This window comes from Gracilinanus agilis, chromosome 1 (assembly GCF_016433145.1).
Source record: "Gracilinanus agilis isolate LMUSP501 chromosome 1, AgileGrace, whole genome shotgun sequence".
NCBI lineage: Eukaryota > Metazoa > Chordata > Mammalia > Didelphimorphia > Didelphidae > Gracilinanus > Gracilinanus agilis.
This window is the reverse complement of record NC_058130.1, coordinates 516266048-516293184: the sequence shown is the minus strand read 5'-3', so window position 1 is coordinate 516293184 and position 27137 is coordinate 516266048. Positions and strand designations below refer to the sequence as shown.

Genomic DNA, 27137 nt, shown 5'->3' with positions numbered 1-27137 from the left:
TCTTATTTCCTCACTAAAATTAAGAATGTGGGTTAAAAATAATTTGAGGTAATTTTTTGGTCTCTGCTATGAAAGTTGAAAAAATTCAAATACGGCTATCTGTATGCTTGTGTCAAAACCCATTTTGCTCCTCCTGGTTGTTCTATAGAATCCTTTTGTCAGATTCCATCACCTTTTGAACTTCAGGAGTAGAAAATTCATCACTCCTCCTAGGAACTGGAACAGATCGAGTGAAACTACATTAAGTTTTGAGAAGCTACTCTTTCTTTCTACCTTAGAGAAAGTGCTAAGAATTCTTAGAAGAGGATGGCAGTGATGGGCAAACTATAGCCAGCGGGCCAGATGCAGCCCTCTGAAATGTTCTCTCCAGCTGTGGGACATTATTCCTAATCTGACGAATACAATGAGTAGGATACAATACAATGAAACTTCGAAAGAGTTGCCTTAGAAACAGACTGAGAGATGAGCATTTCCTTTCCTTTGGCCCCCTCTTTAAAAAGTTTGCCCATCACTGGATTAGGGTTAGTCTGGCTTTCTTGATAATAGACTAGAAGAATAATGAAAGGATACTGAAGGGAATCCTTGGGATATAGTTGTGAAGACGAAAGAAACTCTGGTCCAATCCAAGGAACAAGTTCTGAAGTTAGGGATTTTCATAGCCAAGCATCAGTAACATGTTTTGCCACTCTGTAATGCTTTGGAACCTAAGTTTGCTTTTAAAAAGCTTGTTTGGGGCAGTTAGTGTCCTAGGGCTCAGTGGACAGAGAGCCAGGTCTAGAGATGGAAGTCCTAGATTCAAATGTGGTCTCAGACACTTTCAAGCTGTGTGACCCTGGACAGGTCACTTAACCCCAATAGCCCTTTCCTGCTTTTCTGCCTTGGAACAGATACTCAGTATCGATTCTAAGGCAGAAGGTAAGGACTTCAAAACAAAACAAAACAAAACCCACCACCCATTTATGGCCTGATAAAGGTTACACGTAGATATAAGGTAGCTAAATATACCCATGGGGCACTAAAACTTCCCATGAAGTTCTAATAGTTTAAGCAGAACTGGATATTTTTCTTCTCTGCTAAATTAGTGAATACTGAATAGCTTTCTCCAAACACATCTCATAGACTAGTCATTTTATTCAGTTTTCATTATAACAATTCTACCTACAAACTTGTTAGTAATTCTTTTAACATACTGTGTAAAACAGTACCTTTAAGATCAGTCCTTCTACTGCCATGGAGCTCTGACTGAATCACATGGCTTTCACTAGCAATCTCCATGCCAATGACATATCAACAAATCACTATTTTTCAGTGGGGTGTTTGAGACCTCTTGAATAGTTTTCTGGGGCTAAACATGAACTACTTAAAAACCTTTTCCTGAGATCACAGCGTTTTTAAAAAGTAACTTCCACTTAATTCCTCAAATTAGGATGAAGCAGGCCTCTTAAGGAAAAAAAATGCAATGTGAAAACAGCTACTGAATTTGGAATACTCTACTACATCTTTGACTACCCTCTACTGGTGATTATTGTAACGTGCCTTTAAACCTATGACATCTTGTCATTTCTATAGTTACACCTATATAAAGACTCAGACCAATTATGAACCTGTTCATAAGAGGAATCGTGACATACTAGTTTAATCATAAAAATTTTAATTCCCAATAAAATAATGCATCTAAAGACTTATTTTTCAGCCCTACTTGTTTTCATTAGCCCTTAAATTTGTCTAATCTAATTTAGCTGTGTATCAGTGATTCAAGGTGTGGGATCCAATTTTTCTTACTAATTTTCTAAGCCAATTACTTTCAACATCACTTTTTGCACTGGCATGTACAACATTCTCTAGGATGTATATTCACTCCAAAGCTGTCTTAGAAAGTTATTGGCACTATACTTCAGATACTTTGGAGGATTTGTGATTTCATCAAAGGTAGAATCTAACTGGTTTCTATACAAGACTCTCTTCTGAGTCTTATGTTTGTATATATAACATACACACATAAGGAATGTATAGAGATGTATACACAAAATATACATATTTCAAAGATTTTACCAGGGTGGGTACTTACTCCACCAACACAGAAAACAATCCTATTCTGTAGCAGGCAGTCTTTGGAAGTGTTGATGGGCAAAAAATTCATCACAATACAGCCAACCTAGACTGGTCTATCCAAATTTAGCTAAGCTGATCCTCACCTGCAGTTCTCAGTGGGATTCATATCTGAAAATTTTCTAGCTTGGCAGAACCTACCTGGGCTTATGTTCTGTTGGTACAGGCTTCAAAAATACATGGTCAAGGACAGCTGGGTAGCTCAGTGGAGTGAGAGTCAGGCCTAGAGACAGGAGGTCCTAGGTTCAAATCCGGCCTCAGACACTTCCCAGCTGTGTGACCCTGGGCAAGTCACTTGACCCCCATTGCCCACCCTTACCAATCTTCCACCTATGAGACAATACACCGAAGTACAAGGGTTTAAAAAACAAAACAAAAAAAAAATACATGGTCAACTCCACACGCAATGAGGCACTGTTGAGGACTTTAGAGGGAGGGGACAGATAGACACTCTCTCTTCCCTATCCCTTCCCCTTTTGTGAGGAGGATTACTTAGTTATTATTTAGGAGACCTAACAGGAAGGGCTGGAGAATTCCACATGGAATGGGAAAGCAGGAAGTGTGACTTGCTCTCTCTGAAACGGATTCCATGGTGGTTGGGACAAGTTGCAACTGACCCTGGGAGACCTCAGATTTCCAGAGATCCTGAAGGAAGACTGACATCTACTTGTGGGAGATTTTGGTAGAGACTATTAATCCCAACCTGAGTTGCAGGTTAACTTGGGCTGGGTCAGCTCCCAGAATCTACCCACCTGAAAGAGCACTGCTAGTGGTCCTGGAGGAGCTGGTACATCACTAGAGTGAGTCTGGACTCTGCCGTGAGGATTCCCACTTCAGTCCTGCAATTCTCTGGGCCCTGCCTGGCTTAGGTCTCAGTTGAGTGTAAATAACCCCTGACCCTGTGGTTTGCCCTTAGTCTGAAAGTGTATAAACCCCTAATCCCATCCTTTACCATAGTTCCCTTAATTAAATTTGTTATAAAATCTTGCCATTTGCTTGCTAGTTTCCATAGGCCTTGTCTAGATGGTGCAGGGTGACAGTTAGGGCCTAACTGCCACTTCTGTTAACAGACATCTCCTTAGCAGTTAAACCCAGTCTCCCTACCTTGTTTGGTCCTACCTTCTGTCATTCCTGTCTCCCTCACACCTTTCTGGACCCACATTTAAGTTAACTCCCCTGGTTTTCCCCATAATACCCCCCATGGTACTATCTTTAAATATTCTCTCTCTCTCTGATTTTCTCCAAGAGTGAAAAACTTGCTTTGTTTCATTGCATCCTATGTAGTTAAAAACATTCTCAGAAATTTCTAATTTTAGTACTAGCAATTCTCAAACAAAATCAGGCTGCATTAGTTTCATCGATACTTTTAAAACCCAAGAGTCTGGAGGAGCAAATAAAGGCATTAATTCCTAAAACTAAAAGATATTTAAAGACAAGCTCAATGTATAAATAGAATACAAGATAAAATGGACTACTCAATAAGTTCATAAAAAGACCTTTATTGAGTTGTTTGAAAAATGGAACACTTTTGAGTTACATAAGATTTCTATTAACTTAATGTTTTTTAACTTTTTTCAAATTTCTTTTATCATTTTTAAACCATAAGTCAAACATTTTCCTTCATTTGAGTAGATCATTTGTCATTCTGGGGATGAAGCAGCCTAAATGGGCCAATTTTTAAATACAGATTTAAACCAATATAATCTTTTAGTAGCTCTCCACATTATTTCAAATTGATCTGTGATATATGTACATATTGTGGGGGAACGCTCAAGAGGATTTGAAATGGCACAAAGAATAACAACAACACCATTCCGAAATTATTAAATGTTATCTGTTTGGTATCTGAAGATGGAAAAAAATTTTTTTCAGCACTTAATAGCACTGCCATTAAGGAAAAGTTTGAACAAGTGTATCCCCACTTTAATGAACAGCATTTAGTGGTTTTAAAAGTTGAATCAGAAAATAGACTCTAGGAGAAAAAAAATCTGTCAACCTAGATGTGAGAAGAATATAACTTTAATGTTGTAAACTGGCTCTCAAACTTGATCACTGATTATTATTATTATTCTACACATCAAAATAAAGTTTATGAGCAGTTTAGGAAAACTATAGTAAATGGTGAAGTTTAATAGTATTCCCCTCAATCTATCTTCTTGTGAAGAACTGATCTAAAATAATGTAGTTGAAAATCCACCAATGACCTTGTTCATCTGCAAAAACTAAAATAAAATACAATGTCAAACAAGTAAATAAAAAATAAGGCCAATTGATATTTTAACAAAGTACTTAAAGTAATTTCTCCAGAAGCAAGATCTATTAAGAGCAAGTAATTTACAGACTTAAGAAAAGTACAACAAATTATATTGGTCACAACTAGTCACAGATGCAAATGATATCTAATCACTAAGGCTTATTATTAAATCATTATGATCAAAGTGAGATGCTAATTCAAAAAATGATATTTACAAAGTAGATAAGCTGTCCAAGTATTATTTTGTTACTACACTACACTTGGTAAACCTAAAATTACACTAGTCTTTCTTCTCCCTTAATATTAGTAGGAACATGCTAATATGGAATGCAAATTCCACTTTCACATTAATAGAGAAGTAAAAAATCTCTTGTGTATGTTTCAGATTGGTAAAAAAGTTAAAGTACATTTTCCATTTGTTATGAAAAACAAATGTTACCAAAAGCTTAAATTGATAAAAGTCTAATGTTGACTTACTTATAAAAATGAAAAAATAGTTTTAAACAAACACCATACAATTGAATATCTGATCTAACCACTGACTAACTATAAGAAGAAGGCTTTTAAGAAAGGGATGGTTGTGTCAAAAACAAAAGATGAACCCAAAGGATGATTGCCGCTTTAAAAATCTCATTTGCAGGGAAACTAGATCCTTGGCCTAGTTTTTAAAGCTAATTACAAAAATCATCTTTCATAAACGTCCAGGTGTCTTTCCCAGTTCCTTCTAACAAAACTGTAAAAAGAAAAAGAAAAAGAAAAGATTTTTGAGACCTCTGTGAAAATGACACAAGCTTAATTTCTTTTTACAAGCAAGAAAAATAGGCTTTAAAAGTCATGTCTTTGAGAAGAGATATTATATTCTTCAAATGTACATGATAATTACACAGACACTTCGTGACTTAAGGCAAGTCACTTAACCCCCAGTGCCTACAGCCCTTACTGCTCTTCTGCCTTGGAACCAATACACAGTATTGATTCTAATACATAAAGTAACGGTTTTAATAAAATACATATGATAATTAGTAGGTATGGGTACTTGCCTCACCTAATTTAGAAATGCAATTTAGAATACAATTAAATTTATTTTGAAAATGTTTTAAGTCAGTATTTAAATACATCAAAACTTTAATTATTTAATGGTTTTTATTTTAAAAATAAGAAATTGAATACATGTATTATTGTCACTTTGTTAATTAAAAATTTTGATGTCTTACTGAAAAATCTTAAACACTGCACATTCACGAATTTCTATAGCAATCACCAAGATTTTGGGACTATCTTATTGAAAATCACCATGTATCTTCAAAAAAGAGACTATATGTAATAGGATATCTAGCTAGGTGATCAGATACAGTACATTTAAATCAGACAGGGGAATTTCCTAAAATGCAAGTATTTCTCTTGGCAAAAATTTTACCAAGAAAACTGCAAAGAGTTGGATATAATTGAAACAAAACAGAGGGCATCCTTATCAAATCTAAACAGAAAGCTAGGACTAGAGAGAACTAACAAAGTGGATAACTTAAGATCCTTAAGCCTTAAGATTCAAAAAGAATTTGATAGGCTAGGGAATAAGCATGGCTAATCCAATTAAATTCAATAAGTATAAATGTAAAAATCATAGAATTGGGAGTAAGAAATCAACTCAAGTATAAAATCAAAGAGATATAGTTAGAATTTAGTTTGGTCAAAGAAGGTCTTGGGATTTTAGTGAACTGCAAACTTGAGTGAGTCAATGATGTGCTACAGAGGCCAAAAAAGGTAATGTTATTTGGTATGTTCTGAGAGGAGTATCTCCCAGAAATGAGATAGTAGGTCCAAAGGTATTCTGCTTTCATCACCTGGAATATTATTCTCAATTCTGCCCACAATATTTTAGGAATGATATTTATAAACTAAGAGAGTTCCAAGACAAAAATATGAGCATGGTGCCTTGCCATTATAAAAATCCATTGAAAAAAATAGGGATGTTTGTAATAGAGCAGTCAGGCAAGACAATTATAATTAGATGTGTTATAATTGAGATTCTCATTCAGGTATATTTGACAAAATGTAACCATAGTCCCCTCCCTTCAATTCTGAAATTTTTGTGATTCTAGAATTCTGCCAATAATAGAAAACATAATAAAATACAAGAACTTACTACACTAATCACTTTATTTATGCTAATCCTCCAATGTTAATCAAATAAGTGGAATGGGGAAAAAAATTTTATTTTGGGGAGGAACTTCTATGTCTATGGAAAAGGATTAATTGACTTGCAAAGCAGGCCTATGGCTTAAAAAAAAAAGAGTTGGTTATTTATAGAGTAGTATAGTAGATATAAAAAAAACTAAGAGCCATACCTTCCATCTATTTCCACATTCATTGCAAACAACAAATGTTGTCATAGGTTCATCAGCACTGCGAGTTTGAACCTGAAGGAAAAAAAAGAATCAGGAACAGAAATATTGGCACCAAAAAAATTTTTTTACAGTTGTTGGAAGAGAATTTCTCTCTCCATTAATGTTGCTTTATTTTATGTCACCTCTCAGTTGACCTGGAGGTCAAAGACCGCAGAGATGTGTAGATATAGACAGGCCCTTGGAGAAAGGAACTTAAGAGAACCCAAGAACCAACAAGACAGGAAGCTGACTCCACAGGCACTGCCCCACTGGACAGCCTAGGCAAGTCATTCAACCCCCATTGCCTAGCCCTGTGTGAGAGCTAGTGGGTGGAGAAAACGGCTTATAAGTGGAAGACCAGGAAGTCTTCTGGGTCTTCTTAGCTGGAACTAGGAACCTGAAGGAACCCTTGTCAGTGGTGAGCTTCAATCCATCATGGCGGCCAATAGAATAGTGAGTTAGGTAACTCTCTACCTCTTTCTTACCTTTCCCTCTCTTTACTACTACTACTTTGATTTAATAAAGTTATTAAAGCTACTAGCAGCCTCATACTTTAATTTTAATTATTACAATTAATCAATACATGTCTTAACTGAAAAGCTTTTACAGTAATACAATCAAGGTCATAGGGATAAAGTTAATCACAGACTAGGAAAAAAATCTTTGCAGAAAATAGCTGATATGGATGATGTTCAAGATATAAACAGTATTCATACAAATATATTAAAACCAGGAGTAATTCCCAATGGTTAAATGGTCAAAGAACATAGTCCTCCAAAAGAATTGCGAACAATAATTATATAAAAGTTATGTAAAATCCAAATCACACACTAAGACAAATACAAATCAAAATGGTTAATTTTCACCTCATACCCAGCAATATGGCAAAGACAATAAAAAAAAAACGAATATTTGGAATTATGTTTTAAAAAATGACTAAAATACATACATATCCTTTGACCCAGAGAACTCAGTACAAATCTAACCTCAAATAAGTCAAATATAGAAAGAAAAATCAAGTTTCCAAAATATTCTTAGTGGCATGTTCATAGTAGTAGCAAAGAACTAGAAACAAATTAGGCATGCACTGATTGAGAACTAACTAAACAAACTGTAACCTTAATAGGGTATTAGTTTGTAAGAAACAATAGGAAGAATATAGATAAGGAGGGAAGTCTTAAATGAAATGATGCAAAGTGGTATAAATAGAACCAGCTAAATGAGTGATGGGCAAACTTTTTAAAGAGGGGGCCAAAGGAAAGAAAATGCTCATCTGTCAGTCTGTTTCTAAGGCAACTCTTTCAAAGTTTCATTGCATTGTATCCAACTCATTGTATTCATCAGATTAGGAATAATGTCCCACTCAGGATAAAACATTTCAGGGGGCCTGCAATCTGGCTCCAGGGCCATAGTTTGCTCATCACTGAGCTAAACAATAAATAAAAATGACATTTAAAAGCAAAAATCTGAAAATGAACACTGTAAAATGACCACGCTAAAAATATATAATTTAGAGATAAATCATACACCTGAGAAAGATTTTTAAAAATCCAACAACTATGCATTAAGATTTAGGAGTTCAGGTCATGGATTATCTAAATAAATGGTTATACATTCAATTAACTGGAAATCCTGTAGTCCCAAGCGTAACTGATGAACTAAACTGTTATTGTATTTTCTTTTTTGGTATTGATTTCAACACAAAAAGCTCAGGTTATCCAAATGTCCAAGATATTAAAAGGAAGAAACAAATACAAAATTGCTAGTTATAAAATAATTTATATATATCCAAATGCACAGGTTCAGAGAATAAAGGAGTCAGTATCTTCTTCAAAAATACTAAATAAATATTCCAGAGCTCTGGAATGAGAGGCGAAGTCTTGGGTTCAAATCTGTCCTCAAACACTTCCTCAATGTGTGATCCTAGAAAAGTTACTTAACCTTCATTACCTAACCCTTACCACTCTTCTGCCTTAGGACGAATACATTTTCCTAAGTAATGACTCTAAAACTGGAAAATATCAGTTAAAAAAAAGTATGCCAATAGTGCTTTACTTTGAATGACTGAAGATTTCAAGGCTACTTCCCACTGATGTATAATTAAGCCCTCCTATAAACCTCATGTACATAATTTTTCTATAAATTTTATCATAAATTAAAGGCCACAAAAGTCTTTTGTTATTTTTGTTTTGTTTTGTGGTGTTTTTTTTTTTAAACCCTTACCATCCATCTTAGAATCAATACTGTGTATTGGTTCCAAAGCATAAGAGAGTTAAGGGTAGGCAATGGGGGTCAAGTGACTTGCCCAGGGTCACAGCTGACAAAAGGCCAGATTTTAACCTAAGACCTCCCATCTCTAGGGCTGGCTCTAAATCCACTGAGCCACCCAGCTGCCCCCTTGTTATTTGTTTTGATTTTTTTTTTTTTTTTGCTTTATGGGTTAATGAGAACAAAAAACTTGCCATTCATTAGTCTTTTTGAATTAACTCTCTCTCAATGCAGATCAACCCTTCTCTGCACCTTACAGCTTATAGTCTTAAGATAACTGCCTAGAGCACTAAAAGTGATTTGCCTAGTCACACAACAAATAAATGTCGGAAGCTAGATTTGAAGACAGGACTTTTTCACTTCAGGACCAGTTCTTTATGACCCAGCCTCTATGTGCCTCTCTAGCAAAATAACATTATATGCCATTGATACAAATTACATAATTTGTATATTTTTATATAAATTTGATACAAATTTGTATATATTTGATACAAATTATATATAGATATATATTCAACAAGTACTCTTAAGTTCTCAAAGCCAGAGAAAGTAGACACACGGTAATTTTAAGATTTTTTTTTTTTAATTTGAAATTTCTCTCTAGTAGGAATTCTGCCCATTTCAGTTCACTTCTAGGTTAAGGCTAGAACTCATAAATGCCACGAAAAGAATCCTCAGTATAAAAGTTACAGTTTTTAAGAAAAAAAAATTTTTTTAAACCTTAACTGAACTATTATACTACTAAGTCAATTCCATTAAATGAAGCATTTTTAGGATTTTTAGAAAGGGAATAGAAAAACATAAAGGAATACCTGTGTATAGGTACAGTTCTTCTTTTTACATTTGCCACATGTAAATAGGTCAGTTTGAGTCCCGCCTGTCTTGGCCATTTGATGTTCTCTAATTGCTTCTTTGGTCAGGTTTTTGCGCATCTCTTTAAGTTCATCGCTAGCCATTTCCTAGGAAGAATAGGGTAGCACAAAAGTCCTCAGGTATAGAATTTTCAATTTATCAAATAATTTTTTATTTATTAGCATAAGAACACAAAACTGATCATTCAATTTTAAATGTTATAAATGATACTCATTTTAAGAACTTGAGAAGTTACTCACCAATTCTTTCAATCACATTTAAAATGTTTAGCCCATTGATTAGCTTAAGCTATAATCAAGGCAATTTTTTAAAGGCAGAAAAATATTAACTCATAATAGTGTACAAAGTTTATATGAAACTACACAACAGCTCCAATTTCAAATGCATTATTTTAACATCATTGCAGCTATCATTTATTTTTAAGTCTTTTAAGAAGTTTTAATTTGAAAAATTTTAGATTTAGCAGGAAAAAAGGCAACAACATATGTGCTAGATCATCCAATAAGAAACAGAACTTATATAGTATAAGGCATGAATTTAATTTTCTAATTCTATATGGCTTTACTATGAGCAGAACATTTGGCAATTGTATTATATAAAGAAACAAATCACTTAAAAATTAGTGGTAGACAGAAGCCAAGTTAAGGCAACAAATGAATTTTTCAAAATAACATACCTACTGAAGTATAAGAAAAATGCTTAGAATATAAGATTTAGAATTAAAAGGGAATATAGAGGTCATCTAGTGCAAACCCTTTGTTTTACTGATGAAGAACTAACTCAAAGAGGTTAAATGATTATGCCCATAATCTCACAGGTTGTAAATGTCACATCCAGGATGTGAAACAAGTACCTCTAATTCCAAATCTTTTCAATGAACCACATTGTCCATTCATTTTATTTTAACATGTAATAAATAGCCAGGTATAAGACATTATTTAGGAAGGTTCTAAAGGCCTTTAATGTTAGCAAATTTTGAACCTTTTAAAGACCCAGGGCTTATACTAACCACATTTCCAGAAAATCTTTTTGACTTTGTAAAACTTAAGCTTCTGAAAATATCAAAGAATATTTTAGAAATTGTTAATATTTTATCAAGTATAAAGATTTGTGAAGTTAAAAGAAATAATTGCTGGTTAGCAAATTCAAATTTACTCACCTCTGCCGTCATTCTAGCAAATAAATCTGGAGGTATGTTTCCACACAGTACATTTTTCCTTAAATTTGGATTCTTTGCATCCTTGAGATTTGCTATTCTACTTCGTACCCTATTTTTATATTTCATGTCTGTGTTCCGTAATTCCTGATATATAGGTATTATGCAGTTAAGGACTATAAGACAAGATGTTATTTAACTACTATCAATAGATGGCAGCATCTTATATTTCTAACTGGTCCACAAAAGTTAGCCATGAATGAGATTAATATAGGGAATGTTAAATTCTAACCTTTTTTATCTTTATACTCAGGAATCAGTATCACAACATAGTTGACAGTCAACTATGCATTTATTAGACACTTAGTATGTGTCAAATACCATGCTAAACACTGGGATACAAAGAAAAACAAAAATAATTCCTGTCCTCAGGAATCTCAAATTCTAATAGGGAATACTAGTAGAAGTAACCAGAAACAAGAAAGTGATGTAGAATAGATGGAAAGAATCTCGCAGAGGAAAAATACTAACAGTTGGGGGACTAAGAAAGGCCTCCTGTATTAGGTGGGATTTGAACTAACTTCTAAAGAAAACATGGATAAAGGTGAAGTGGTAAGAGTATTCCAGGTATAAGGGACAGCCAGTACAATGGGATATAAAGCATCACTTGGAAGTGTAGATGGACCACAGAGTGCAAAAGAAGTAAATATAGTTTACTAAAGCAGTAGAGGAAGGGGTCAGGTTTTAAAGCACTTCAAATGTAAAGGGAAGTGCTTTATACTGGATGCCAAAAGTAGCAGTAAAATGCCTGGCAGCTGAATGGCGAACAGAATGGAGGGAGGAGAGAATAAAAGCAGGGAGATAAGAAAGAATGTATTTCAACAGTCCCAAGTTCCAGGTAATAAGGGACTGAGCTAGAATAATAGTTTTGTGAGTAGAAAATGTTATGAAGGCAGAAATGACAAAGTTTAGCAAAAGATCTTTATGTGATGCAAGTGATAGGGAATAGACAGGAGAGACTAAAGTGGCACACCTGGATAACCAAGATGACAGTGTGCCCTTGGCAGCAATACAGAAATTCAGAGGAGGAGAGAAAAAGACATTTGTTTGGTTTTGGACACATTCATTTTTGAGATGTCTATGGGAAACTTATTTTAGATCCAAAATACTTCTAGATATAAACTGAAGAGGACAGAGATTACAGCTGTGTATGTCCGGGAATTAATCATCTGACAGAGACAAATGAACTCATAAGCACAAATGACATATCCTTTACCTGTGCCTATGGATTCTGTGCCTTATTGTCCCTTCTACTTAGCGATAGACAGAGCTGAGACAAATTTCAGGTAATATGTATGGAACATGGGACCTACATCAAATTGCTTAATATCTTTGTGAGGTGGGAGGGAAAGGTGTGAAAGAATTTGGAACTCCAGTTGTAAACAAACAAACATTATAAATTGCTTCACATAGAGAATATTACAAAAAATGAAATAATTTTTAAAAAATAATTTTTAAGTGTTTCTATATATAACTGAAAAAATAAAAAAGAAATTAAAAAAAGAAAGAAGCAGACAGTTTAAGACAGCAATTTGCAATCTTCTTGTGTACTGTTATGTACTTGGGGGGGGGAGGGAGGAGAGAGATAAGGTGTATGAATTCAGAATAAAAAATAATTTTTAAAAAACCTCATTGGCTTTCATAGTTCATTTATCATCTCTATGAAGATGATTGCTGAACCTATATTTTTTTAAATAAACCAGTGAAAACTTTTGAAAGAGAAGTATTATTTCAATGATGAATTTGGAAGACAGAGGAAGTGAAGGAACTTGCTATATACAGCTTTATCAATGAGTTTATCCAAAATAACAAGATATGTAAAGACCAAAAATGATGGAGAGCAAGCTCAAGAGTTTTTTAAGGATGGAGAAGATAAGTTTATAGATAATAGGAATGTATAAGACAGGGAAAAAAGATTAAAAAGAGAGTAGGGATCAGATGCTAGATGCTAAAGAAGATGAATGGGATGGGACCAAGGGGTGACCATGGCAAAAGCTTACTTCTTGATCAGAGATCGGGGTACAAAAGATTGTGAGAGAAGTTATTTGGGTGATATAAAATGAGGAAAATGGGAAAAGAGAGTTCTCAATGAATGGTCTTAGTTTTTTCAATGAAGTATAAGATAAGGTCCCCAGCTAAATAAGGAAGAGACTGACTGCCAGGAGAGACAAGAAGGTCTGAAACAACTGCTAAGGAGAGTGAAATAGCAAGTATGTAAAGAGGACTAATAGAATTGTCTTGCTGCAGTGAGGGCTCAATTGAGATTAGAGGACAAATTTATAAGGGATCCAGCAAGCATGGTTTTGTAATTTCCTGCAGTTCTATGCAGCAGCCCAGGAATAAAGGGAAGTGATTGCTGGGACTGTTCAAGGGTTAGGTTTTTTCAAGGCATGATTGCTGGTGATCACACAATGAGGTAAAGGATTTGAAAAAAGAAGGACATATAGTATTGAACTGGTTGCAAGTTCCTTGAGAGAAGGGACTATCTTTTACCTCTTTTTGAATGCTCAGCACTTAGCAGAGTGCCTGGAACATAAATGTTTACTGACTTGACTATAATCAGACAAGGGAATTTCAGAATCAAAACACGGCGAGTTATAGCAACATCAAGGGTATGACCATCTATGTAAGTAGTTGAAGTGAAGGTCTTGAGTAGAGTAGATTAAGCAACAGGGAAATTAAGGTATTTGAAAGCAGCAATATCTTAGAGTCTCTTAGTAGGACACGAAGTCAGAGTAGAAAAAAAGTATGCTTGGCACTCAACTTCCTAAAGAAGAAAGGAGAATATCCTGGGAGTCAATATATAATGGCCACCAGAATCTAGATTGGGTTATGAATGTAGATAATGTGAAGCTCAAAGAAAGAAGCTTTACTTAATGACAGTAGATGAAATGCCTGGAAGTAAAAAGAATTAGAGAAGGAAGGAACATTCTGATTTTGCCACCATCAACAGTGAGTTGAAGGACATAAGAGAAAGTGTAGTTAGTATGAAATGGTGATAAGGAAAACAGAATTATTAGGAGAGTGATCTCAGTCAGTGCCAGAGAAAAAAAGACACTTAAAATGAAAGGCAGGGGCAGCTGGGTAGCTCAGTGGATTGAGAGCCAGGCCTAGAGACAGGAGGTCCTAGGTTCAAATCCGGCCTCAGACACTTCCCAGCTGTGTGACCCTGGGCAAGTCACTTGACCCCCATTGCCTACCCTTACCAATCTTCCACCTATAAGTCAATACACAGAAATTAAGGGTTTAAAAAAAAAATTAAAAAAAAAATGAAAGGCAGTTAGTTCATTACAGAAAAAGTGTTCCAGGGAACACAGAGGAAGAAGGAAGATGTGAAGAAAGATAATATTTGTAGAACAGAGCTGAGGAATTTCCACTGAATAAACTAAATACTCATTTTCCAAGGAATAAGAAAGCATATAATCAGTTTCAGACAATAAGAAATTTAAAAAGGTATCTAAATTTGCTTTCCCTAGCCATATATGAATGATTTCTTTACAAAGCTTGTAGTATGGGAAAAAAATTATAGTGGATCTAGTACTGAGGTAAGAATGGGAAAAAAACATCACATTATCATATCACTGCTTTACTTCTAAGTAACAATATATGAAAAAAACAAACAAAAAATCAGGAAAATTATTGGTGTTTACACTAACATCCAACTCTCACTTTCATTCAATCTCAAATGAGGTCATAAGTTGTGAGATTTCTATTTGACATTTGTGAAACCCTATTTAAGAAGATCCAAAATTAAAGAATGATCGGTACCAATATTCAACTTAGGCTAAAACTACTCTAATCACATTCTCCAAGGATATCTTCCTCAATTTGAGATCCCAGTTCTTCTTCATCAGCCCCAATAGCAATGTAGTCATCTGAAAAGAATTTTTAAAAGTTCATAAGTACATAGTTTTCTTAAAGTATTTGAAGAGAATTACTGAGAAAGGACAATCTTACCGTGAAATAATTCAATTTCACAAGCATTTATCAGACTCTTATTTATTGGAAACTACTGTGTTAAATGCTAGGAAGGATACGAACATGAAAATATGGTGCTTGCCCTGAAAATTTCTGTAATTACCTATAAAAAATATAATTTTAAAATTATTTCCTCTACCCTCATCTATCACAACCCTAAGGTTTTGATCTTCATGCAGTATTTTTACATATGCTTTTTTCAATATTAAAGTGTTGAAATGAAATACCACAAGAGCAAAAAAAGTGGAATAGTTAACCTAAAAATCTGAATATTATTAAATAAGGAATAACAAATAATTTTACAACATTGCTTATTATTCTGTATTAACTTTTACTAATATGCTCAAAAGAAAGTCAAATTTGCCAACTCTCAGTGTTGGAAGGGCCTTAAAGGCCATCTAGTTCAACAAAGACATGAACAAAAATCTTCTGTACAACATATGTAACAAGAGGTCACATCCAGGCTTTGCTTAAAGACTTCCAGTGAGGGAAAACCACAAACTCCCAAGGCAGCAATACACTTATAGAGCTTCAATTGTTAGCAAGGGGTTTCTTATATCAAACATAAATGATTCTAATTCTGCTTTCTGGGCCCAAGGAGAAGAAAAAAGTAATGCTTCTTTCAAGTGAGAACCTCTCAAATATTTAAAAAGTTATTATATCTCCCTGAAGTCTTTTCTCCTCCAAGCAAATATCCCTAGTTACCTCTTAGGACATGAGATGAAGGTCTTCCATTATCCTGGTAGGTTTGCTCTGGATATTTTAAAAACTGTAAATATGTCTTTCCTAAAATGTGAAACCTAGAACTGAATAAAATGCTCCAGATGTAGTCTAACCAGAATTGAGTATAGTGGGATTATTGTTTTCTTAGTCTTAGATCCTATACCCTTCTCTCCCTTCTCTCAATCTACCATAACAGTGTATTTATTTTCTCAGCAAAGACAATCAGTATCTGTGTTACTTAAGAATATAACTAAGCATTAAGATTTGAACAGCTAGGTGTATAGAGTCCAAAGTCCAGAAAAGACTCATCTTTCTGAATTCAAATTTGGCCTAAAACAATTACTAGCTGTGTGCCTGGGACATATCACTTAACCCTGTTTGCCTCAGTTTCCTCATCTTTAAAAAGAGCTGAAGAAGGAAATGGTAACCCGCTCTAGTATTGTTGCCAAGAAAACTCCAAATGAGATTATGAAGAGTCAGACACAACTGAAATGACTGAACAACAAAGTACTTTTGTAAAAGTCAATATTGACAAGGTAAAGCTGTCTACTATTTTTTAAGTTGTAAGATAAATAGAAATTATATACATAAGGTTTTTTTTAAAACAGCAAAATTAAAATAGTAAAAATCCTATCTCATATTCTACCTATTTGTCAAATAAGAGAATAAGAGTCTGAAAAGTTTCTGTAAGTATTGTGGTTCAGTAGAAAGATCATTAGACTTGGGAGTCAGTAAAACTTCAGATCCTGGCTCTGATAATTATTAGCTGTGTGGCACTGAGTATGTCACCTTCAACTCTTGGAATCAGTTTTGCCAAAGTAGTCAGAAGTAGTAATAGGAGATGCTTCAGAAACTGATAGATCTGCCAGCCACCAGCATCTAGATGAGGTGATAAATTTGGACAATGTGAACCTCAAAGGAGAAGAGGCTATTCTGCAATGGTAGCAGAGGATGAGTCTGGAGGCAATAATGGGAGCAAGAAGTATTCTGATTCTGCAAGTATGAATGAAAGAGTAAGAAGGAAAGTGTGGCCAGGACTGGAAAAAAGGTGGCTAGGGAAGCAATGACATCCATAAGGAGCCAGATCTCCACAAGTGCCAAAAGATGGCAGAGTAAGAAAAGAAGACATCTAAGATGAAAGTAAATGTGTTCTGGAACCAGTGGTGCAGAAGGCACACTGCAAGAGCTGGGCAGATCTTACCTCCTGTTCTGAGGGCTGCAGCAAGCATCTCTCGGCACTTCATTCGAACTGAATCTGAAGTGCTTGGTGCCCGGGGAAAAGATGGAATGAAGGAATCAGAAGCATTTGTTTCTTCCTTTCTGTTGCTTGCATTGCTACTGGAGCTACTAAAATAGACAAAAACCAGGAAAAAGTTTTTCTTAAAGCAATTTGTTTCCTTACTATCATTCTCAGTAAAAACAGTGTTTTCAGCTTAAATGATGTAGAAATTCAGATTATCTGCTAAATAAAGCCTTTTATGACTTGATTAAATATATAGGAACAAAAAGCCTATAATCCAATTAAGGAATTAGGGGATCTTAGACCTTTTCTTCCTACTATGAAAGTTCAAAGATTAAATCATAGTGAATGCATTACTATTACAATCAAGAGAGACCAAAACATTTTAAGCCAGCCCTAATTCTTCTAAGAAATAGACCAAAATAAAAATTACAGTTCATAACAATACAGTGCCACTAAAGAAGTTTGGTCCTCTGGAAAAAGAAGTATTTCAATGAAAAATCATCAGAAGAAAAATGAGAACATTCTAGCTCTAAACCAGCACTAGATGTACTTTCAAGAAAATAGTATAGACCCGAGACTGTTCCACCTAGGTGGTAGATGAGATAGAACACTTAAATCACCTTCCTCGGGCTAGAAACCACAAGTACTCAGAAGTATGCACAGTGACAGAAGAGAAAAATCTACTTCATTTTCTCTTTCGAAAAATCTATTCAAAACTAGTAGTTTAGTGAAGAATTTAAAGAGTCACCTGATCTAACCATACCAACTATTTCAGATGTACTTTTTCTATTAGATTCTTACCAAAATAGATACTCAACAAGTTCTTTCCAAGTGAGATTATCTATTTCCCACTGTTAGTTACAACCTTAAAAGGGACAACTGTTTATCCATCCAATTTCCCCCTCGTAATTCACTGTTTGTAGCATTTTAGACTATTATTTCTACATGGTAAAGTCAGAATTTCTTGCTGTTCCCTAAAACAATCTACAGCTAAACTTCCCAATCACCATGGGTACCCACACTCTAAGTTAAATAAGTCCTCTTCACTTTTTCCTTTAACCTATTCATAAAGATGTATGCTTCTGCTTTTTTCTTCTTTATTAAAAGAATCAAATGTCTCAGTTGAGCATTTGTTCCTAGTCTTCAATTAGCTGAATGGACGGTACATTACCTCTCCTGTGCAATTCAGATTACTTACATATTCCCCAAATCTCTCAAAAGAGCTTTCTCAATCTGTCTACCCTCATTCCTACTACCATCAAACTATAGGAAACATACTAGACATTCCTTTTATACTTTAACAAAAATAGTTTGCTTCAAACTGAATTTCTCTTATGTTCCTTTGACTACTGGCCACCTAATAAAATAGTAAAATTTCCTTCCCTAGATACCTGCCACAAATATTTCACTAGGCATTTACCATATGCTTTCATTTTCTTCAAGCAGAGATCATGAACATTATAAAATTATGAAGTCATAGCACATTATGTAATTAATTTTTTATAAAAAACTTTTTATTCCTTTATTCAACAAACATTTATTAAACTCCTATTAAATGCCATGTATTTATATTAGGAAAGAGCTATATTTTTTGTCTTAAATCTGTTCCTTTTGATATATTTAATAACAGCTGAGAAACATGATGGAAAGAGTCCTAGACTTGGACTTAAGCTCATATCCCATTCTCTGCTATTTACTAGCTGTGTGAGCATGGGCAGTCCCAACCTCTGTGCCTCAGTTTCTTAATCTAGAAAATGAGAACAAAAATACCTATTTTTCATAGAGCTACTGAGAAGATCAATTAAGAATTATACACTGAAGGAGTAGCTGGGTGGCCCAGTGGATTGAGAGCCAGGCCTAGAGATAGATGGTCCTAGGTTCAAATATGGCTTTAGACACTTCTAGCTATGTGACTCTGGGCAAGTCACTTTAACCCCCATTGTCTAGCCCTTACCACTCTTCTGTCTTAGAACCCATACACAGTAGTGATTCTAAGACAGAAGGTAAGAGTTTAAAAAAAAAAAAAAAAAAAGAATATACATAGATTCTCTAGACTCCAAATTCTTCATTTACAAAATGAAAGAAAAAAGTAAAATAATTTCTCTATAGCCCCTTGCAGCTCTAAATCTATGATCCTGTGCACAATTAGTACAATCTTCTCATTTAAAAAAATTCTATATAGAACAATTGTTTAACTTTGCAGCACAATGCCAGTTATTATTCATAGAGCCCTTTACAAGTTACAAAGTATTTTATAAACATCATTACATAGGATCTGAAAAGTTCCAAGAAGCACATTTATTTCCAATCCAGTAGCCAATAAGTGGCAGAGGCAAGTTTTTAACCAAGGTTTTACAACAACAAATAAAAGTGTTCTTTCCATATTACTATAGTTGTCTACATAATGTATAGCAATGTCACGATTTAGGATGCAAGTTTCCCAGAAAATGGAGGCCTATGTGCTTAACTAATATTATTAACAACTTGCTAGATTAAACACAATTAATTAGAGAATCTAAGAGTTAGAAGGAACCTCAGATACCATCTAATCCAACAACTAGTGATCCTAATCATAAAGATAGCTAGTATTTACATAACACCTACTATGTGCCAGACATTGTGCTAAATACTATATAAATATCTCTTGTTCATCAAAACAACACTGGGAGGTAGATGCTAAATATCCACATTTTATAGAGGAGGAAACTGAGATTAGCTATCCAATTCAGGATCCTTCCTGATTCTAAGACTTTTGCTCTACCCACTATTCCAACTAGAAAAGACTAGTCACTAGTCTAAATGATCTCTGAGAGCACCTTCTGATTCTGTGGTTATTCAATTTTTGCTTAAAAATCTCTCAGGGTATCCTTTCCAGCTCTAGGATGGTTCTAATTTTTAGGATATTTTTCTTTACCTCAAACAAATCTACCTCTCTGCAATTTTCACTCATTGTTCCAAGTTCTACCCTCTGGTGCCAAGCAAAACCAGTTTAATCCCTCTCCTCTTTCACTCATAGTCCCTCATATACTTGAAAATAGCTTTATATATATATAGGCTTTCTATTTTATCCTATAAACAGTAATGGTATGGTTTCAGTTCTTTCAACCAAGTCTCATATAGCATATTTTCCATTTCTTTCACCACCCTATTTACCCTTTTATGGATATGTTCCATCTTGCCTATATCTTGTCTAGAACCAAGTTAGCTAGAATTAAGTATAAAACTCAAGCTACAGGTTCAACCAGAGCAGATATCAAAACCATGAACTTTTTTTTTGTCAAAACATGCTTCTTCTGAGGTGGTATAGGATAGTATTAACATTTTGTGGCTAATGTCACAATGTTGACTCATAAGTGTTGCAGTCCACAAAAACTCCTACATCTTTTTTTGGAGGAATTGGTAGCTACCTAAACCTCCTCATGTTCTACTGAGGAAGTTATATTTTGTTTTTTTAAATGCAAGGGTAGAACTTTACCCCTACACTAAATTCTTCTTACTTAATTTGGGCTTTGATCCTAATAGCTGCTTAAGAAATGGATAAATAGTGCACATACTTACTTCATTGGCTCTGTAAACTCAATGGCATGTTACAGGATAAAGTAGAGAAGGAATGTAACAGTTAATAAGTCTTGCACTTCTGCTTTAACCAATTCTGACTGAACCAAGTCTATCAAAGTCACCATTCTAAACTGGGTGACTATGGAATCTGTCTGCATCCAGCCCTTCATTCTATTTAACCTTCCTGGAACATTATTTCTGCATCTCTTAATCTTCACTAGTAGATTTGCCCCAACTACTCCTAGCTTAGTCTCAGCTTCCTAGAGTAGAGCACAGCCCAAGTGTCCTGAAGACTATTTAAAATGCCTGAAACAACAGGCTCAGCTAAAATCTTCAAACCCTTTGACCTAACAATCCCTCTACTAACCCCCTTCAAGTTTAGTGACAAACAGAAATGTCCCATAATACCAAAATATTCATAGCAGCACCTTTTCTAATAGCAAATAAATAAATAAAACAAAAGGTATTGCTATAAATATTCTGTGATGGGCAACAACCACAGGTCTACAAGAGACTCAACAGAAAAGGCTGATATGGCTTTGGAAAGGAAAATCCTCTCAAAATTATGTACTGCTTAGGTAATGATAATCCAATGATAATATTTATAAGGAGGTATTTTTTCTGCACAATCAGATAAGCACATTTAAGATCAAATACCTTTCTTCTTTTGCTTCAGGGCTGTTTTGGGAGGAGATAGAAGGTTCTTTTTTCTTTTCATCAGAATCTTTATCAGTAGATGGTCCATCTGAAAATATACACAATCAATAAACCTTAGTCATTTATTATAATGACTGAAATATAATCTTTTATTAATACTATTTGCTAAAGTGGAAAAGTTAAAATCTTAAAACATTAAAGCATAATGGCAAGTTAAATGAGTATCCCACCTTTGATCAAGTAATTCTATTAGCACAACAATGAGAACTCTGTCATTTCTCCACTGCCAAAAATATTTTTCCTTTGTTCTCTTACTAAAAACTGATACCTCGAATTAGAATGAATATTTATATTTTTGCATAAATATTAGAATGTGGTTACAGAATACTATAATTGAGAATGAACTTAAATAAAATGCAATAGTGGTCTTGAAATAAATCCATCCACTCTACAAGCATTTATTAGGCACCTACTTTGTACTAGGCACTAGAATACAAAATTATTTAGTCCTCTACCCTTAAAGAATTTACATTCTACCAGGGACATAACATTTATACAGATAAGTATATTTGAGGAAAAGAACATTAATGACTAAGGAAAATCAGAAAGCCTTTTTGTAGGAGATGGCACCTGAGTTGAGCCCTGAATAAAGAATTCTAAAGACTTAAGAGGTAAAGGTAAGGAATAGAAGTGTTCTAGTGATGGGGAATATAAAAAGGAAGAAAGGTAAGAGAGAATATTAAGTTAAAAAAACACCACAAGTTGTATTCAAATATTCTATTTGAATAGATTTGACTAGAATAGTATGTAAAAAGAAGAATAATGAAAAATCAATATGGGAAGTTAAGTCATGACTTTCTATTTTGTCCCATAAACAACAAAAAGCCATCTAAGATTCTTAAGGAGAATGATATGGTCATATGCTTTAGGAAGACTGTTTTGGCAGTTGGATAGAGAATGTATTAGAGAATAGACAGAACTAATGCTTTCCTCCAAAGCAGTCTTGAAATAGGAGGCTATTTTAATAACTCAGGTGAAAAAGAATGGAGTCCTTAGTAGAGTAGCAGTTGCGGTGGAAGAAACAATATAAAGGTAAATCTGGAAAGACAAACTGAATAACTAATCATCACCATCGTAACAACAACTAATCACTTTATAGTTTTCAAAGTGCTTTACACATATGATTTCAAAATGAACAATCCTAAGGTAGGTTTCTGATCCCAAGGCCAACACTCTATACTCTACAAAGAGTTCTGAAGGGAGAAAGTCAAGGATGATTCTGAGGTCATTGACCTGAATGACTAGAATAACTGTAGTGTTCTAAAAAAAAAAAAAAAAAAAAAAATCCAAGAAGTATAGGAGAGGTGGTTTTACAGAAAATTGATGAGTTTTGCTTTGGAAAAACTGACTTTTGAAGAGTCCAGGAAACAAATGATAATGTAGTTCAGCTCAAGATAGAATGAGGTGGGGAGGAGTAATTCAAATTTTTTTGGAACTAAGCTAATAGTCAACCATTTTCTAAACCCACCAGGAAGGCTATGTTACTTTACAGGTACATAAGAGAGAGAGAGAGAGAGAGAGAGAGAGAGAGAGAGAGAGAGAGAGACAGGCAATCTTTTAGTGCCATTTACTTGAGAAACTAAGTGCTCTAGCATATGTTTACATTAATTTTCCATCTTTCTGAATATAATACAGCACATGTACAGAATCAAGTATTTTCTCTGTGCTGTTTCCCAAGGGATTATAAACCTCTTTTAGAAATGCATATACATACCCCAAAGAGATCATAGATAAACCGACCTGTACAAAAATATCTATAGCCACACTTTTTGTGGTGGCAAAAAACTGGAAAATGAGGGTATGTCCTTCAATTGGGGAATGGCTGAACAAACTGTGCTATATGTTGGTGTTGGAATACTATTGCGCTCAAAGGAATAATAAACTGGAGGAATTCCATGTGAACTGGAAAGACCTCCAGGAATTGATGCAGAGCAAAAGGAGCAGAGCCAGGAGAACATTGTACACAGAGACCGATACACTGTGGTAAAATAGAATGTAATGGACTTCTGTACTAGCAGCAATGCAATGACCCAGGACAATTCTGAGGGATTTATGGTAAAGAATGCTACCGACATTCAGAGGAAGAACTGCAGGAGTGGAAACACAGAAGAAAAGTAACTGCTTGAATACATGGGTTGAGGCAGACATGATTGGGGATGTAGACTCAAAACTACTACACCAATGCAACTATCAACAATTTGGAAATAGGTCTTGATCAATGACACATGCTAAAACCAGTGGAAACGCGCATTGGCCATGGGGGGGGAGGGAGGTCTGGAGGTGAAGGGGAAAGTAAGAGCATGAATCATGTAACCATGTTAACTTTTCTAAAAAATAAATATTAATAAATGTTTAAAAAAAGAAATGTATATACACTACAGTTATGTATCAAAATGTCAACTAATTTTCAGCTACAAATATAAAATTAATAAATTCAAGCATTTATTTGGAAAAACTAACAATATTTTTTAAATCACTATCTTAACATAAACAATCTCAAGCCTGTTTTAAGAATGCCTCTAAAGTTAATTTATATTACTTCTGCTATTCTTCCAACAACTTAAAGTAGGTATTTTTAAGAACTAACTTTCTTCAGACCAAGGGTTTTTTTGGCTATATACAAAGGAAAAAACAAAAAGTGTTAATTTTTAACTGAAAAATTCCAGAAGCCAAGAACACCATTATTAAATGTGTAAAATAACAATATTATCTAAGTTTAGGGAAGAAGAAAAGGACATAATTAATATCAACAAAAAAAGGAATATAGATTATTATAATACCTAGCAACTTTTTCCAGGATTTGATGAGGGACTTTGCTAAGGATGTAACCTCTTCATCTGTGCTCTGCTTGCGTATTGCATTTACTGACATTCCAATTCTTGTGGACTACAAGGCAACCACAAAAATGAATTTAAAGTTTCACATTTCACTCAAATATTATTCTTAGCTCTGCCTATAATTTTTAATTTCATGATATAAAACGTTATTTTAAAAAATTCTATTGATCATCTTAAGAGGAAATTATGCACACATATATACACATGATTTAATTACAAGTCTAATATTTTATCATATAAAATGTTGGTTCATTAACTATATCACTATAAATGCAAATAATTTTTAATTATAAAGTTCATAAGCTTGGGCAATCAAACTCAATAATCAATTGCTTTATGAACATAAGAACCCAAGTTATTTGGGAGAAAACTCCTAAATGTTGAGAAAATAGAAATCAGATTTAACCAGAATCATGTTTAGACCAATATCACATGCTACATTAAGCTTAAAATGGTTAATAAACTGAATATTAAGGTTATACCAAAAAAGAGTATAAGAACAAAATTGAGTACCTTTTATTGAATAAGATAAATTTATAGATAGGATTTGACCAAGAGTAGAGACGTTAACAAAAAATAAATAGATGCTATCACAAGTGATAAAATGAAGAACATTTTTGATGGAAACGATACAGAAAAGCTTTTGTGCTAACAAAATTAATATAACTAGCATAGCGGAGAGCAAAAGATTCAGAAAAAAAATCTCTGGGAATACTGTGTGTGTGGGTAAGATGCATATTATATATAACATTATATATATAATTATAATCATAGTAGCATTACATAGTGCTTTATGTTTTGCAAAGTGCTTTACATGTTAACTCACTGAATCTCGCAACAATCCTGTGAGGGTAGGTGCCATCATAATCTCCATTTTACAGATGAAATTTAAAGAGAGAAAAAGTTAAGCAACTTGCCCAGGGTCACACAGCTAGTAAGCATCTGATGCTGGATTTGAACTGAGCTTCCTGACTCCAGGTAAATTTATGTACCACTATACAGATTAAAAGTCATTCCTCAATGGTTAAATAAATGTTCAAGGGACATGAGCAAAATTCTCAAAAATTATAAACTATTATTCTGTGCTAGGCACTAACAATACAAAAAAAAAGGTTCTGACTCAAAGAATTTATTTACATTATATCAGGGGGGAAACCACATACATAAACAAGAATATACAAAATACATACAAAGTAAATTTGGGGTAGAGATATCAAGAAAGGATTCATGTAAAAGGTAATGCCTGAGCAGTTTAAAGGAAACAAAGGATTCTAAAGGTAAGTCAAAAGTACAGGAGCAGCTATCAGGATAGGATGATGGCTGAGGTCACTGAGTACTGCCATTTCAAAGGCTCTGGGGTTATGGTTTGACTTGCCTAGTATATCCTGCCACTAATGTCTTCATCAGGGCACCTTACTGATTCAGCCAGACTAGCTTGCCTGTAATATAACTACAATAATATAAATTTTGCAAGTCAAACCACTACCACCTTGACCACTATCTTCCCTATGTTCCTTGTAGAGATAGCCTAGGATCCTGCACCCAAGAGCCTTTGTAAAGGCAGTTCTTCCAGCTCAGAGACCTCAGTCATCATCCTAGCCTGGCAACCATTACTGTATTGGTTCCAAAGTAGAAGAGTAGTAAGGGCTAGATCAGTGAGGGAACCCTTTAGAGACCAAGTGCCCAAACTCCAACCCTTGCAATGCCTGTGAGTTGCTCCCTTATGCCAGACATGGTAAGGAGGTAGGGAGAAAGCACTCCCATTCACTGCTGGGCAGAGGGGTGGGTGATGAGAAAAATACCCTCAGGCACACATGGAGATAGGGAAGGGAACAGCTCCCTCCAGCATGTGTGCCATAGATTTGCCAACATGGAGCTTGGCAATGGGGGTTAAGTGACCTGCCTAGAGTCACACAGCTAGGAGATGTCTGTGACTAGATATGAATGCAAAATCTAGTATCTCTAGGCTTGGTTCTCAACCCACTAACTACCTAGTTTCCCCTCTGCTTTAATATTTTATAAAGGTTCACTATTCCCAATAATGACAAAAGAACATACCTGCAATAATTCCAGGGTCATGGGAATATTCTTAAGTTCCTTTAGTAAATCCAGTGCCCCAGCCTATAAAACAAAATTTAATCAAGAGTATTTAATTTTTAATCACATTTTGATATTTTAAAGACAATAGAAATGAACTTTTAGCATGTTTTCCTAACCATAACCCTCTTATTCCATTTGCTCATCTAGGCACAATGGTCAATAAAGATAGTCCACTAAACACTGCTTATGATTGAGGGGTACTGGGGGAGAAGAGCAGGGGAAAGATGGCAAGATGAACCAAGAAAAAATGTCAAGGTTGAGTACCTAAGATTTGGAGAGGAGACAATAAGGAAGGGATAAGTACTGAAGCAAGTAAAAAGCCAAACCACCTCATAGAGAAAGAAAGAAAGAAGCATTTCTGTAGGGTCTATTATGTGCCAGGCACTGTGCTAAGCACTTTACAAATGTTATTTTATTTGAATCTCACAACCACTCTGGAGAATAGATGCCATTAAACCCCCTTTTACAGTTGAAACTGAAGTAGAGGTTAAGTGATTTGCACAGGGTCACACAGCTAGTGTCTAAAGTTGGTTTTGAACTCAGGTCTTCCTGACTCCAAGCCTGGCATTCTATCCACTATTCCACACTGCTCCCTGTATTACATGTACTACATTATAATATGAGCCCAAATCCCATCCGATCACTATGAAGAACCAGCCAGTTCTTTTTATGCTAGACAGTCAAAGTACCAAATTTCCTGTAAGGAATATTCCAAAGGGGTAAGGCAATCCAATGTGTATGTATACTTACTACTACTACTATGATTCCCTTATCATTCCCAAAAAAATATTTTAATGGAATATCCTTAGTTCTGGGCCATTCTGTAAGATGCAAGATTTTACTGTAAAAAAAGCTCAATATGTACCTCTCTCTTTAC

General features: G+C 34.6%; 1 protein-coding gene across 2 annotated transcripts in view; it reads right to left on the bottom strand.

Annotated features, from left to right (window-relative positions):
• Positions 1 to 3595: 3595 nt before the first annotated feature.
• Positions 3596 to 27137, bottom strand: part of TCEA1 (transcription elongation factor A1) — a 31394-nt gene continuing 7852 nt past the window's right edge. Inside the window, exons 2-10 of one of the 2 annotated variants that reach the window (XM_044658014.1) lie at positions 26219 to 26281; positions 24104 to 24209; positions 21264 to 21351; positions 17007 to 17152; positions 14923 to 14979; positions 11048 to 11202; positions 9828 to 9974; positions 6709 to 6780; positions 3596 to 5096 (exon numbers count right to left, since the gene is read on the bottom strand). In XM_044658014.1, the coding sequence (XP_044513949.1) occupies positions 5088 to 5096; positions 6709 to 6780; positions 9828 to 9974; positions 11048 to 11202; positions 14923 to 14979; positions 17007 to 17152; positions 21264 to 21351; positions 24104 to 24209; positions 26219 to 26281 (843 nt within the window). In that variant the 3' untranslated portion in view covers positions 3596 to 5087. The remainder of the gene's footprint in view (positions 5097 to 6708; positions 6781 to 9827; positions 9975 to 11047; positions 11203 to 14922; positions 14980 to 17006; positions 17153 to 21263; positions 21352 to 24103; positions 24210 to 26218; positions 26282 to 27137) is intronic. The other variant, XM_044658015.1, reaches the window with a different exon arrangement.